At 51.8% G+C, this 14,377-nt stretch overlaps 1 protein-coding gene across 1 annotated transcript; it reads right to left on the bottom strand.

The window, feature by feature from the left end:
• Positions 1 to 7,635: 7,635 nt before the first annotated feature.
• LOC119623232 (aflatoxin B1 aldehyde reductase member 3) lies at positions 7,636 to 13,964 on the bottom strand. Its single transcript, XM_073008136.1, has 7 exons — positions 13,655 to 13,964; positions 11,330 to 11,517; positions 11,036 to 11,140; positions 10,172 to 10,268; positions 9,839 to 9,938; positions 9,148 to 9,277; positions 7,636 to 8,044 (listed from the first exon to the last, which is right to left on the bottom strand). Exons 1-7 carry the CDS (start codon positions 13,866 to 13,868, stop codon positions 7,883 to 7,885), a joined length of 996 nt encoding a protein of 331 aa, XP_072864237.1. The 5' UTR covers positions 13,869 to 13,964; the 3' UTR covers positions 7,636 to 7,882.
• Between the last annotated feature and the right edge of the window lie 413 nt (positions 13,965 to 14,377).

Genomic DNA, 14,377 nt, shown 5'->3' with positions numbered 1-14,377 from the left:
AAAAATTTAAAAAACTAGCCAGGCATGGTGTCATGGGCCTGTAGTTCCAGCCGTGGGAGGCCAAGACAGGAGGATTGCTTGAGCTCAGGGGTTTGGCCTGGGTATCAAAGCGAGACTGCCATCTCTTATTTAAAAAAAAGCTACACACTTTATCACTATTCCTTAATATATCAAATTTAGACGTCTCGTGTGGGCTGCTGGAAAGCTGATCTTTCTAGATTTACCGAATCCGCATCTGCAAGGTTAATTTTTGTGCACAATGTAGTTTATTCCTTCTTTGAGTTTTCTCCCCCGGGAGGAAGGCAGAAGCAAGCCAAGCTCCGTGGAAGTGGTGCCAGTACTAGTTTTGTTGAAATGACCAAGGACTTAGGCAGCAGTGTCCAACATTTGGGTTCACCCTGTGTGCACTGCTGTGATTTACATCCTTATATGGATGATAAGGCTAATCAGAAACACCAGGGGTTTCTGATAATCCTGGCCATATTCAGGAACCACTGTCCTGAGCGGAGGTTTTCTTAAGCTTGTCACACTGCAAGGCCCAGGCTACAGCCCTGGAGAATCGAGGCCTGCTGGGTTTCATCCTGTCTGTTCTTTCCAGTGTGCAAAGCTGGCCAGGCCCCTCACCACCTTTATACTTGGCATTTAGCGCATGGGGCTGGCATGGAGCATTTCTTTTCCTCACCGAGAAGGTGAGGGCAGGTGGCTCAGCCAAGTCCACAGAGCCAGGAATGGAGGTCAGGACTTGTCCTCGGTCCTTGTGTTCTCCAGGGCACACAGGTGTGGTGCTGTAGGTGCTGAGGGGCCCTAAGGTGGCGGGTGTTTGTGTTAACACCTGGTGAGGTTAAGTGCTAAGGTTTTTTCTTCGAAATGGGGTCTCTCTCTCTTGTCCAGGATGGAGTGCGGGGACCCGATCACCTCTCCCTGTAGCCTCGACCTCCCAGGCTCAAGTGATCTTCCTGCCTCAGCCTCCAGAGCAGCTGACACTAGAGGCGCACATCACCATGCCTGGCTAATTTTTGTTTTTTTGTAGAGACAGAAGGTCTCCCTATGTTATCTTGGCTGACTTCTAACTTCTGACATCAAGCGATCCTCCCTCCTTGGCCTCCCAAAATGCTTGATTACAGGTGTGGCCATCACGCTGGCCAAATGCAAGGATTCTTGCCCACTGCCTCCCCTCTAACCACCCAAGAACATGGATAAGGGGGCCAGAAACCGGCATGCATTCTGATGCTCAAAAATGTAAGACGTCTACTTAGAAGCCATTAGCCCGTCAGTACTTCAGGGACCTGGGTGCGGGTAACCGCCCTGAGAAGACCGCGAGTACTGACCCCTGTGCAATCCCCTCCTCGCACCCGGCTTCTGGAAGGAGCACCACTTCAAGGCCATTGCCCTGGTGGAGCAGGTCCTGCAGATTGTGTATTAGCACCAGTGCCCCTGGCATGGCCTCGGCTGCCCTGCGACGGACCACTCGCGAGCTGCAGGTAACCCAGCTGTCTCTAGATGCTCAGCAGTTTCTCTCAAATTCTGCAGGTGTGGGGAGACTGGGGGAGCTGCGAGGGGTATAGAGTCATTGGTGATTTCTGAGATAAGTGCTTTTCTTCCTACGAAGTCTCTCCATGGCCCAGTTCTTTTGGGTGGTAAACCTGTTCTTAGACAAATTACTTAAGTGGCCAGGTTACCACCACTAGTTATTGCGATGGCCCTGTTAAGTATGGTCATCTCAATTTTACATGAGGAAACTGACTCAGAGAGGCAATTTCACTTGAGTAGAGTCTTCACGTAGTAGGGAATGAATGTGGGTTTGACTGAAACTTTATGTTTTTCTTTTTGGGGGGACAGGGTCTTCCTCTGTCACCCAGGCTGGAGTGCAGTGGCTTGATCATGGTTCACTGCAGCGTTGACCTCCAGGGCGCAGCCAATCCTCCGCTTCAGTCTCCCATGTAACTGGGACCACAGGCATATACCACCACGTGACTAACTTTTGCATTTTTTGGAGACAGGGGTCTCACTACATTGCCTGAGCTGATCTTGAGTCCTTGGGCTCAAGTAATCCTCCCACCCTGGCATCCCAAATTGCTGGGATTATAGGTGTGAGCCACTGCATATGATCTGAAATCTACATTTTTAACCATTAGCCTTTACTGGGCCCCTGGCTGCCCACCCTGGAGACAGTCCAACCCTGTGTGTAGTGGCGGGGCTTCCCTCTCCCTGCTGTCCCCAACCCCCTTCTCCAGCTTGGGTTTATATGGTTAAGGCTCCCCTTTAGTGAGCCCCTGTTAAGTGCCAGGTCTGCAGGCAAAATGCTTCACACAATTTCTAATTCAGACAAGCGGCCTGAAAAGCAAGGGAAGTTTGAAGCTGAAAGGCTGGGTCACTGACCCGGGTTTACCCAGCTGCTGAGCAGCAGATGAGTGGCTCTGAAGTCAGCTGTCTGCAGCTGAGACAGTCTGGAAGCAGGGCTTTAGAGCCCAAAGGCCACGGCTGTTTGCAAGCAGTAATACAAGGCACATGTGAATAAGCAAAGCCCAGTTAGCAGCGGGGCCGTGACTGGGAGGGACGTGATCATCCTGGATGGAGCAGTTGGAGAAACTGTCAGCAGCAGAGAAAGGGTCCCTGAAGTTGGCTGTCACGGAGGTCGCTGACCAAGCCTGGCACCTGAACGTCCCACTACTTTCTCTAGGTCTGGCTAGAACTGGCTCAGGTGCAAAAGGCACCACCTGCCACCCTTCATCCTCTCCCCGCCAGCCAGTTTTGGCCTTAAACGGTTGTAGGCTGCTTTCCCCTCTCTGCCCAGTTTGCAGATCGTCCTCTACACTCCTGCAGTCTTCCTGGTCACCCTCGGGAGGCAAGAGGGCCAGGACTGAGCTCTCCTTCAGCACTTCCTACTGAGGCTGGCACTTGACCTGGACCAGGCCTGGGTGAACTTGGTGAATTCATTTCTTCTTCTGCCCGTAGCCTGCTTCCTGCTGTCCTTCCCAAGGGCATGGTGAGAAGTGGGCGGGAGTAGGAAGTCGTCAAAGAGCAGAGGCAGTGAGAGGGTATCAGGCACAATGCCCTTGTGAAGGTCACCCCACACCGTGGGATCCAGCCTGACCTCCCAACAGTGGGGCTGGAGGTGGCCCTCTCTTCCATGCACAGCAGAAAAAAGAGAGCCACTATACACCCTGAAGCTGATTTGCTCTCATTCAGAACTGCTTTCATGAAATACAAATAGAACAATGTGGACAGCATGTGGTGGTTCACACCTATAATCCCAGCACTTTGGGAGGCCAAGGTGGGTAGATCACTTGAGCTCAGGAGTTTGAGACCAGCCTGGGCAACATGGTGAAACCCCATCTCTCTTAAAAATTTTAAAACAGAAAAAACAAAAACACAAACAAATACAACAAGGTGGACAAAAATGTGCCATTAGAGTCATCAAGAATAAAACCTCCCAGGATGCCGTGGAAACTTCAGACACTGGCTCTCGACTCTTGCAGTGACATCACCCTCAGCCCAAGCCTGTCTTCCTGGCATCCGTCAGATCCACAGTCCTGGTTTGGAAGTGTGTGGAGGATTAGGAAGGATACCTAATTTTCCTCAGCAAATCCCTCTGCCAAGGGGTACCCAGGGCTGAAGAGAAACTTCAACTCTGGTGTGGAGCTGGGCTGTCACGGCAGTCCCAAGGCAGCCAGTGGAAGTTGACTGACAAGCCAAACGAAGGCAATCCAAGCAGAACAAATCCAGTGACCATCCAGGCTGGAGTGCAGTCGGGTGGCATCACTGAGCCTCCAACTCTCAGGCTTAAGCACTTCTCCCACCTCAGCCTCCCAAGTAGCGGGGACCATAGGCACGTGGCACCACGCCTACTTCTTAAAAATTTTTTGTAGAGATGGGATCTTGCTGAATTGCCCAGGCTGGTTTCAAACTTCTGGGCTCACCAAAGGCCTCTTTTCTAAGAGCCTTCTTCTCCCTCTTGTTGTCTCCAGGGCAGACATCCTGCAAAATTGTATTTTTTTTTTTTTTTTGGACGGACTTTTGCTCTGTTGCCCAGGCGGGAATGCGGTGGCCCGATCTTGGCTCACGGCAACCTCTGCCTCCCGGGTTGAAGCGATTCTCCAGCCTCAGTCTCCCGAGTAGCTGGGATTACAAGCGCACACTACTATGCCCAGCTAGTTTTTTTTTTTTTTTTTTCTATTTTTAGTAGAGACGGTGTTTCACTGTGTTGACCAGGCTGGTCTCGAACGCCTGACCTCGTGATCTGCCCGCCTCGGCCTCCCAAAGTGCTGGGATTACAGGCATGAGCCATAACACCTGGCCTGGAGGTCACGTTTCAACATGGGATTTGAAGCGGAGGAAACATTCAAACTGTATTAATGTGGAACATTTTTAATATTCCATAATCTCCACAATGGCTTTCCTCTTGTCTTAGCCAAAGCCTCCTGTCTTTTCATCCACAACTTTCTCAGTGGTGGTTCTGGGCTTCTTTTTATTGGGCTTGGGGGCAAGGGCAGCGGGGTCCACATTTTCCTCAGAACACCCCTACACCCCTCCTCCAAACAGGAGGCACTCAAGGCTGGGAAAGGAAAATCCCAGGTGTGGTGGTTGCTGTTTGACCATTACAGCAAAATCCCTCCAGCCACGGGCAGGGCAGCAGGCAATACTTGGAGCAGCCCCTTAAAATGATGAAAGGGGCCCAACTTGGAAATTTAGATAACACCACTCATCCAAAGCCTGACCCCAAGAAAAGTCCCATTTGCTGACCAGAGGGCGACACCCTACAGACAAAATTTATTCTTTATAAAAAGAAGTCAACCCCTGATTCTTTTTATCCATACAACATAGATTCTCCCTGATGTGCGGTGGTCTGTCAGTTATCTTTGGACAAAAAGCACACCAAAATTCATTTGCTTAAAATGACAAAATCCCCCAAGATGATGAGAAAATTCAACATAATCCTTGTCTAAATCCCAACTGGCTTTTTTTTTTTTTTTTTTTTTCTTCAAGATGGAGTCTCACTCTGTCTCCCAGGCTAGAGTGCAGTAGCGCAATCTCGGCTCACTGCAACTTCCATCTCCTGGGTTCAAGTGATTTTTCCTGCACAGCTTCCTGAGTAGCTGGGATTACAGGTGTGAGCCACCCACCTGGTTAATTTGTGTATTTTTGTAGAAACTGGGTTTTGCCATGTTGTCCAGGCTGGTCTTGAACTCCTGACCTCAGTTGATATGCCCCTCTTGGTGCCTCGAATGCTGGGATTACAGGCATGAGCCACCACGCTCAGCCAGCTTTCTTTTTTTTTTTTTTTTTTTTGAGACCACAGAAATTGGAAACTGATTCTAAAATTCACAGGGAAATTCAGGGCACCCAGGATACCCAAAATATGCTTGAAAAAGAACTGGCACTTTCTGATTTCAGAAAGGACTGACACTTTCTGATTTCAGAACTTACTACAAAACTACATAGCCAGCGTGGTGGCAGGTGCCAGTAATCCCAGCTACTAGCAAGGCTGAGGCAGGGAGAATTGCTTGAATCTGGGAGAGGAAGGTTGCAGTGAGCCGAGATCAGGCCACTACACTCCAGCCTGGGTGACAGAGTGAGACTGCGTCTCCAAACAAAACAAAACAAAAAACAAGCAAATAAACAGAAAAAACAACTACAGCTCTAAAGACAGTGTGGTCCTGGCATAAGGCTAGACATAAATCAATGGATTAGAATTTAGAGTCCAGCAGTAAACCCTTTCATATATTGTCAATTAATTTTAAAAAGTGTCAAGACAATTCAACAAGGAAAATAACCATCTTCACGCCGGGTGTGGTGACTCACGCCTGTAATCCCAGCACTTTGGGAGGCTGAAGTGGGCAGATCACAAGGTCAGGAGATCGCAACCATCCTGGCTGACACAGTGAAACCCCATCTCTACCGAAAAAATAAAAAATTAGCCCGGTGTGGTGGTGGGCACCTGTAGTCCCAGCTACTCGGGAGGCTGAGGCAGGAGAGTGGTGTGAACCCGGGAGGCGGAGCTTGCAGTGAGCCCAGATCCTGCCACTGCACTCCAGCCTGGGTGACAGATCGAGATTCTGTCTCAAAAAAAAAAAAAAAAAAAAAAGAAGAAAATAAACATCTTCAACAACATCTAGATATTTGCAAGCAAGAGAATGAAGTTGGACCCCTTCCTCATACCATATATATAACAAAATAAACACAACATGAGTCATAGACCTAAATCTATGGGCTAAAATTATAAAAACTTTTAGAAGAAAATACAGGGCCACGATGGTGGCACACTCCTGTAATCCCAGCTACTCTGGTGGCTGAGGCACCAGAATCACTTGAGCCCAAGAGGCAGAGGTTGCAACGAGCCAAAATTGTGCCACTCCACTCCAGCCTCAGTAACAGAGCGAGACTCTGTCTCAAAGAAAGAAAAAGAAAATATAGGGATATATCTTGTGGCCTTGGATTGGGCAATTGTTCCTCAGAAGCATACACAAGAAAAGAGAAATTAAATTAGACATCATCAAAGTTTAGAACTCTTTTGCTTTAAAGACTGCACAAAGAAAGTTAGGCTGGGCGTGGTGGCTCACGCCTGTAATCTCAGCACTTTGGGAGGCCGAGGTGGGCGGATCATTAGGTCAGGAGATCGAGACCATCCTGGCTAACACATGAAACCCCGTCTCCACTAAAAATACAAAAAATTAGCCGGGCGTGGTGGCAGCGCCTGTAATTTGAGGCTGGAACCCCCCCCCACACACACAGTCTCCACTAGGGCACTGCCCAGTGGAGCTGTGGGAAAGAGGCTACCACTCTCCAGACCCCAGGATTGTGCAGCCACCAGCAGCTTGTGCCCAGAGCCTGGAAAAGCCACAGGCACTTACTCCAACCAGTGAGAGCAGCCACGGAGCTGCATCCTGCAAAGCCACATAAGTGGAGCTGCCCAAGGCCTTGGAAGCCCACCCCTGGCACCAGTGTGGACAGGATGTGGGAAATGGAGTCCAAGATTATCTTGGAGCTTTACATGTATCATGCCTGCCCTACTGGGTTTCAGACCTGCGTGGGCCTGTTGCCCTGTTCTTTTGGCCGATTTCTCCCTTTTGCAATGGGAATGTTACCCAAAGCCGGTACCACCATTGTATCATGGAAGTAAATGACTTGGTTTTGATTATACAGGTTCATAGGTGGATAAAACTTACCTTGAGTCTTGAGTGAGACTTCAGACTTATGATTGAGTTGATGCTGGAACAAGTTAAGACTTTGGGTGACTATTGGGAAATGATGACTGTATTTTGCAATGAGAAGAAAATGACATTTGTTGGGGGTACTGCTACCATGATATCATTAGGGGTTTTTTTCCCCTCCAAATCTCATGTTGCAATGTGATCAATGTTAGAGGTGGGCCTGATGGGAGGTGTCAGGGTTTGGGGGCAAATCCCTCATGAATGGCTTGGTGCCATGCGGACAGTAATGAGCGAGTTCTGGCTTTATGAGTTCATACAGGATCTGGTTGTTTAAAAGAGCCTGGAATTTCCTCCCGTCTCTTGCTCCCTCTCTTGCCATGTGACATGCTGGCTCCGCTTCCCCTTCTGCCATGATTGTAAGCTTCCTGAGGCCCTTGCCAGGAGTAGATGCCGGCACCACACCCCCTTGTACAGACTGCAGAACTATGAGCCAAAGAAACCTCTTTTCTTTATTGATGACCCAGTCTCAGGTATTCTTTTATAGCAATGCAAACAGACTAACACACAGCATCCTGAGAGGTTTTATTCTTCATTTGGTGGTGACTCTACTGTTAGGTTTTTGTTCAAATAGTTCCGTTGCTAAGAATGTACTGAGGCAGTTCTAATTTAAAGAAAGCGTGAGACACAAAAGAGGTTACAGAAGAGCCTTGGGCAGCCTGAGAAACATGGGCCTAGCGGAAGTAGTTGGGACATTCATAAGCAACCAAATTCCAGGCTTGATTAAAGGCGTCCACGACAGCCGGCTTCAGGGGCCCTTCCTCTGCCGCTGCCAAGTTCTGCTCCATCTGCTCCAGGCTGGACATGCCCAGGATGACTGCATCCCCGTGGGCACCCTGCAAGGGAGATGGCCAGACTTCAACATTCTGCTGCACAGCAACTCCACTCACAGCCCTCCCAGCCACCTCCCTGCTGAGATTTGGGCTCTCTTGTATCCCAGACATCCAGAAATAAGATGCCTTGCATAGCTGCACCCATGTGACTCGAAACCTGTATTCTTTCCCTACTGCCACACGATACTTCCAAACAGACCTACATTCACAGCCCAGTTCTGCCCCCCAGCAGCTGTGTAAACGTGGCTAAGTTATTAAACCTCTCTGAGACTCAATCCTCTTCTCTATTTTCAACATGGTTATGGGTGGGAAAAATTATGTAGAGTGCTTAGCTCCCATTTATTGAGCACCTACTGTATATATGCCAGACACTATTGCAACATCTGAGGCTGAAGCTGGATATAAATTTGAATGAGGAAGACATGGTGTACCAAGTGAGGGAAACTCCAGCTCCCACCAAAGGATGACACTAGTGGGTTTTACAGTTAAACCTGTGTTAAAATGTTAAAATGTCTGCCCCTTTAATAGCTGGGTGAAACTCAGCTTCCTCATCAATAACACCGTGACAGTCATTTCATAAAGCTGAAGGAATAATGAAATCCCTGCAACAAAGCCCTTATTACAAAGCCTGGTACTCAGATACCATCAAGGCCAATGGGAAGGCCAAGTGCAGTGGCTCACACCTGTAATCCCCACACTTTCAGAGGCTGAGGAGGGTGAATTATCTGAGCTCAGGAGTTTGAGACCAGCCTGAGCAACATGGTGAAACCCCATCTCTACTACAAATACAAACAATTAGCTGGGCAAGGTGGCACATGCCTGTAATCCCAGCTACTCAGGAGGCTGAGACAAAAGAATTGCTTCAGCCCTGGTGGCAGAGGTTGCAATGACCTGAGATCGTGCCACTGCACTCCCACCTGGGCGACAGAGTGAGGCTCTGTCTCCAAAAAAAAACATAGAAAAAGACCAGTGGGAAGAATGTTTGTGAGAGTTGAAAGAAAGAGAAATTTTAGAAAAATCAATAAAGAAATGTTTTAGCCCTCATCGAAAGACATTGCTGGTCCCCCTGGAAGGAAAGGAGCTGAGCGCCCAGGGTCGCTGGTTACCTGCAGCTGTGAGTGGTGGTACATCCACCGGAGGGTGGCCGAGGTCATGCTGGGGGCGCCGGCGCCATACGCAGCCTGCAGGGCCTTCTCTACCAGGGCAATGCCCTCGAAGTGGTTCTCCTTCCAGTAGCTGGGAAGGGGGGACAGTGGCACAGGGGTCAGTACCATGGGGGTCACACTGGGAGCCAGAACCAAAGAGCTATCCAGGGCCACTGCCCCACCCCACACCCTGCAGCCCTGAGGGACAGGTGTGTTCTTCAGCTATGCATCTCCCACTTTGCTGGGTGTCAGAACCACCCAGGATGCTGGCCCTTCAGCAGAGACCTCAAAGAGTCTTTATTCCTGACGACTCAGCAGCCTGCTCTCATTTTCCTTAGTGACACAAGGGCCACTGGGATGGAACAGGACTCGGCCCCAGGCCTCCTGGACCTCCCTCCAGGGCTCCTTCTTTCCTTCCTAGCAGGTGATTGCTCAGGAAAGAGCTACGACTTCAAGACCCTGAGGTCCAGGGAGCCTCATTTCCTCCTGGAGGTCCCCAGACAACAAGAAAACACACGGAGGGTTTGGAAATCCCTGAAGAAATTCAGGGTACAGCAGCGAGGAAAGGCCTTACCCCAGGAGCAGCCCAAGACTTCATTCCACATAAAGCTGACCCCACCCCAGCCATCCACACCAAGCACCCCCAGCTCACCGATTCCTGTACAGCTCTGCCCACTGATTCCCAAAGAAGCGGCCCACGGGCTGTTTCCCGTCCTTGTCCTCATACTTGTACCTGCCAGTCAGCAGGCCCCCTGCGGGAAGGCAGCAATCAGCCCCCGGGCCCAGAGTGCCCCAGAAGCTGCCACATCCCTCAGGGCTCTGGACTAGGGGAGGGGCAGGGACCCAGGAGGGCTGAAGGACACAGCCTTGACTTCTTTGACTTGAGAGGTCAAAGTTTGTCAAACCCTCCCTGCTTCCCAGGTCCTGGGCTGGGCATCTGTGGGTCGGGAATAGGCTGAGTCAGGGCCAGGAATGCTCCACGTACCAGCCAGAGGGTTGAACGCATAGAACCTCAGTCCAAAGTGCCTGAGGCAGGGGAAGAGCTCCGTTTCCACCTGCCGGGTGATGGCGTTGTACATGCCCTGCAGGGAGAGGGACCCCGGGGAGAGGATGGATGTGTCAAAAGAAGGGACCTCAAATTTACCCTTATAGAACCCTTATTTCAGACCTTAACAATTCTAGGACTTCAACCATCTGGGCATTTACTTATTCTTACTGGTGCTGGTGAAAGGGGCTTATGCCCGAGGAAAATTCATTCATTCAGCCAACTTTCATGAGCACCAACTACAGGCTGGTTGTCAGATTTAGATTCATAACCTAAAAGGACGGGGTCCCTTCCCTCAGGTTTTATAATAAGGTCAAGTATAAACAGTTATAATCGAGTAAAGAGGCATTCACAATAGACTAGAAAGTTCCGTGACCAGTGCCTGGCACCAAGCAGGTGTAGAAACATTTGTGGAATGAATGATGAGGAGGTAAACGAGGACCTGAGTTCTCAGGGTCTTCTGGGCCCCTGTAGAAAGGCTTCCAGAGGAAGACACACGTATGTGAGACCTGAACCGGTCTCCCAGGGAAGGGGCAGCGCAGGGCAGGGCGTGTTCCAGGCTGAGTGCAGGGCCAGGTGGGGAAGGAAGGGTCCAAGATACACAGATAGGCAGGAAGGAAACAGACGCCCAGTGGCCAGCCTGAGAAGCTTGAATGGCATCCTGAGGGTATGTGGGAACCATCTGCAGGGTTTGAACAGGGGGTGGCTGCTATGTAGAGGGTACCAGGGGAGTCAGAGGGGAATAGAGAGCCCAGGATGAGCAGGAGTCCTGGAGACCTTGGCCTCTGCAGCCCCGGCCCTCACCTGGTACACAGTGGGCACGATCCAGCCATTGCTCTTGCAGAGGGTACAGATCTCCGCCACTTCCCAGGCGGCATAGTTGGAGAGGCCAAGCTCCACGAACTTGCCCTGCAGGGGTGAGGCTCCAGTCAGAACGCAGTGCAGCCCAGACCAGGAAGTGGAGGCCAGGGTGGGGCCCCTGGGAGTGGGGCTGTTCCCTGCTCCACCCTGGGACTGCCCTGGTGCCTCTGATCCCACCGGTGGAATCAGAATGAGAGCAGCAGCGGGCCACCTCCCAGAGCTCACGGGTCCCCTCACCTCCTGGTGCAGCTGGTGGCAGGCACGCAGTGTCTCTTCCACCGGGGTGCTGTGGTCTGGCATGTGCAGGTAGAAGAGGTCCACTCGGGGACACTGCAGCCGCTTCAGTGACGTCTCCAGCTGGAACCGGAGACTGTCAGGCTTCAGGGAGTTCCCAAACAGTGGATTGGCCTTCGTATCAATTTTCACTGACAGGAGAGAGAAATGAAATTCAGGGCCTGGCACCATGGCTCACACCTGTAATCCCAGCACTTTGGGAGACCAAGGCGGGCAGATCAGGAGGTCAGGAGTTCGAGACCAGCCAGACCAACATGATGAAACCCCATCTCTAATAAAAACACAAAAATTAGCCGGGCGTGGTGGGACCCGCCTGTAGTCCCCAGCTAGCCAGGAGTCTTAGGCAGGAGAATTGTTTGAACCCAGGAGGCAGAGGTTGCAATGAGTCGATATTGTGCCATAGCACTCCTGCCTGGTGACAGAGTGAGACTCCTTCTAAGAAAAAAAGGAAACTTAGTTCTCAGTGAGTCAGTGAGCTGGACTAACAGGGGAGTGGAGAGTCCTCTTCCCACTTTTCACACTTAGAAAGTCACTTAGGCTGGCAGGAGGGCAGTCACTGGAGCCCTTGAGACCTGGGAGGGAGCAGGTTTGAGGAACTATTCATTTGGAAATTTTCCATGCCACCTCCACCCCTCTCCTTCTCAACTGAACTTAACTTCAGATCTGAGATCTGAGGACTTTCACCAGCCAACCTTGGACTCAAAGAAGACAAAGAAGGATTTAAAAAAAAAAAAAAAAAAAACAGAAATGAGGCCCAGGCAGAGGGTGCAGATCTGTGTTGGCTCACACCTGTAATCTCGGCACTATGGGAGACCAACGCAGGAGGATCACTTGAGCCCAGGAGTTTGAGACCAGCCTGGACAACAAAGTGAGACTCCCGTCTCGATGAATAATACAAAAAATTAGCTGGGTGTGGTGGCACAGGCCTGTGTTAGTCCCAGTTCCTCAGGAGGCTGAGGTGGGAGGATCACTTGAGCCCTGAGAGGTCAAAGCTTCAATAAGCCATGATCGCACCACTCCACTCCAGCCTGGGCAAAAAAAGCAAGATCATGTCTCAAAAGAAAAAAAAAAAAAAAAACAGAAATATGGTTAGAGCTCTCAACGAGTGGCAGCCGGGTGATCTACAAAGCTTGTGGCACTGAGATGCACGCACAGGCTGGGTTCGTTCGGGATCTACCATGTGGTGAATCAGAGGAGAAATGACTCCACTCAGACACTCAGAGTGGAAGGAGGCAAATGGTGCTAATACTAAGAACAAAGAAACAGCTAACATTTCCCAGCCCTCACTATGTGCCTGCCAGGCACTGGCCTAAGCACTGCACATGGCATCAGACTGAGGGCGGCTCCTCCTGCCCCTATACACACATCTTCCCCTCAGGCTACACATGCTTCCTCCAGCACCCACGGCATTGCCAAATCACATTTGCTTTTCCACACCCGTGCCCACTGCCCTGACACCCTTGCCCCTCATACTCTTCCTGGCAAACTCCTCTCTGTTCTTTCTTCAGGGGGTCCCTCCCAGGAAGGGCTCACTCCGGGCTCCCCAGCCATCTCTAGAATTGGAGCTTCCTGGAGTGAGTTAGTGTCCATTTCTCTCCAATAGCCAATAGCTTCAGACAGAGCTTCCCACAGACAGGGCAGTGAGAACCTGTACCGCCCCAATCCCCCATCCCCCTGAGGGAGCTGCCAAGGCTCCCGGGCACTGCCACCCTGGTGAGGTGCCTTTGAACCTGGTGAGGTGCCCTTGCGAGTACCACAAGGTACTCAGAGTAAAGTCCAGGGAGCGAGCAGGCTGGCACGTGTGAAGGAAGAAGCAGACATTGTGCTGGGTCCCAACTGATTTCGGACTGTGCCAGGGAGTGCCAGCCGATAAGCACAGAATTTCGGCAGATCAGGCCCGTCAAGGGCACCTGCAGGGCACAGGTGGGGACAGACACTGCACAATGCCAGATTCCAATGCTTTTCGTGCTCCAGAGACGGGCTAGCCAAGTCACTCCAGGCAAGACCAAGTCATCCAGACGTCAATGAGGGTGGTGGCTACCTCCCGGAAGAGAAGAGAGACGAAGAAGAGAGAAGAGAGAAAAGTTGTCCGGAGCTAGATGTGCCTGAGAAGCCTGGGGTTCCCAAGGTTGCGAGGTGGGCTGGGGTTGGAGGAGCGGGGAACAAAGCCGTGGGTGCTGCCTGAGGCCAGGGAGACCTGGGCGGTGCAAGGCTGTGGACAGTCTCAGTTCTGCACGGTGCAGGGGGAGGATCAGGGGCCAATGTTACCTCTGCAGTCGCTGCCCCCCAGCCCGAGTCCCAGGCCGCCCAGGATGGTCTCGGACTGGCCGTCGCTGTACACGAAGGCCGTGTCTATCTCGGTGTGGCCGCGCTCCAGGAAGGCTCGCGTGACTGCTGCGCTGGTGGGCGCGTCCATGCGGCGCCCCATCTCCATGGCGCCCAGCACCGTGGCGGGCCGGGCCAGTGATAGCTGCCGGGACATGACGGCGGCAACCGGATACTGCGATAGCACGAGCGCAGCGCGCAGCGCTGGGTAGTACCTGCTCCGGAACCGGCAGCTGCTTGCCTTTAGGGACTGGCTCGGGCCCCGCCCACCGGGGGGTGGAGCTGACGGGGCCGCCAAAGGTCCTCAATGCCGCCCACGCGCTCGACTCCGCGCTCGACTAGGACCGTCTGCATTTGCACCGAGCAAACTGCGAAATGGCTGGGGCTTCCTACCGGTGACTGTCCTCTTGGAGATTTTAACACTCCTCAACGTCCCCAAGGGTGAGGGGGTCCAACGGTGGCGACGATCCCAAAGGGCGGGGACTCCTCGGGCCTCCCTGCCCGATCGTCCCTCCTTCCTCGGCCTTGCCCCGGAGCTGTCCCGGGTCTCTGTCTCCTCCAGGAGGGAGCTTACGGGGTGGGGTGGACCTAGGGCTGTCGCACCTGCCGTGTGGTCCTGGAGAACGAGGCTTACCAAAAGCTCAAGACAGCGTCCTCATGGAGTGA

This window comes from Chlorocebus sabaeus, chromosome 20 (assembly GCF_047675955.1).
Source record: "Chlorocebus sabaeus isolate Y175 chromosome 20, mChlSab1.0.hap1, whole genome shotgun sequence".
Taxonomy (NCBI): Eukaryota; Metazoa; Chordata; class Mammalia; order Primates; family Cercopithecidae; genus Chlorocebus; species Chlorocebus sabaeus.
This window is presented reverse-complemented; position numbering and strand designations above follow the sequence as displayed.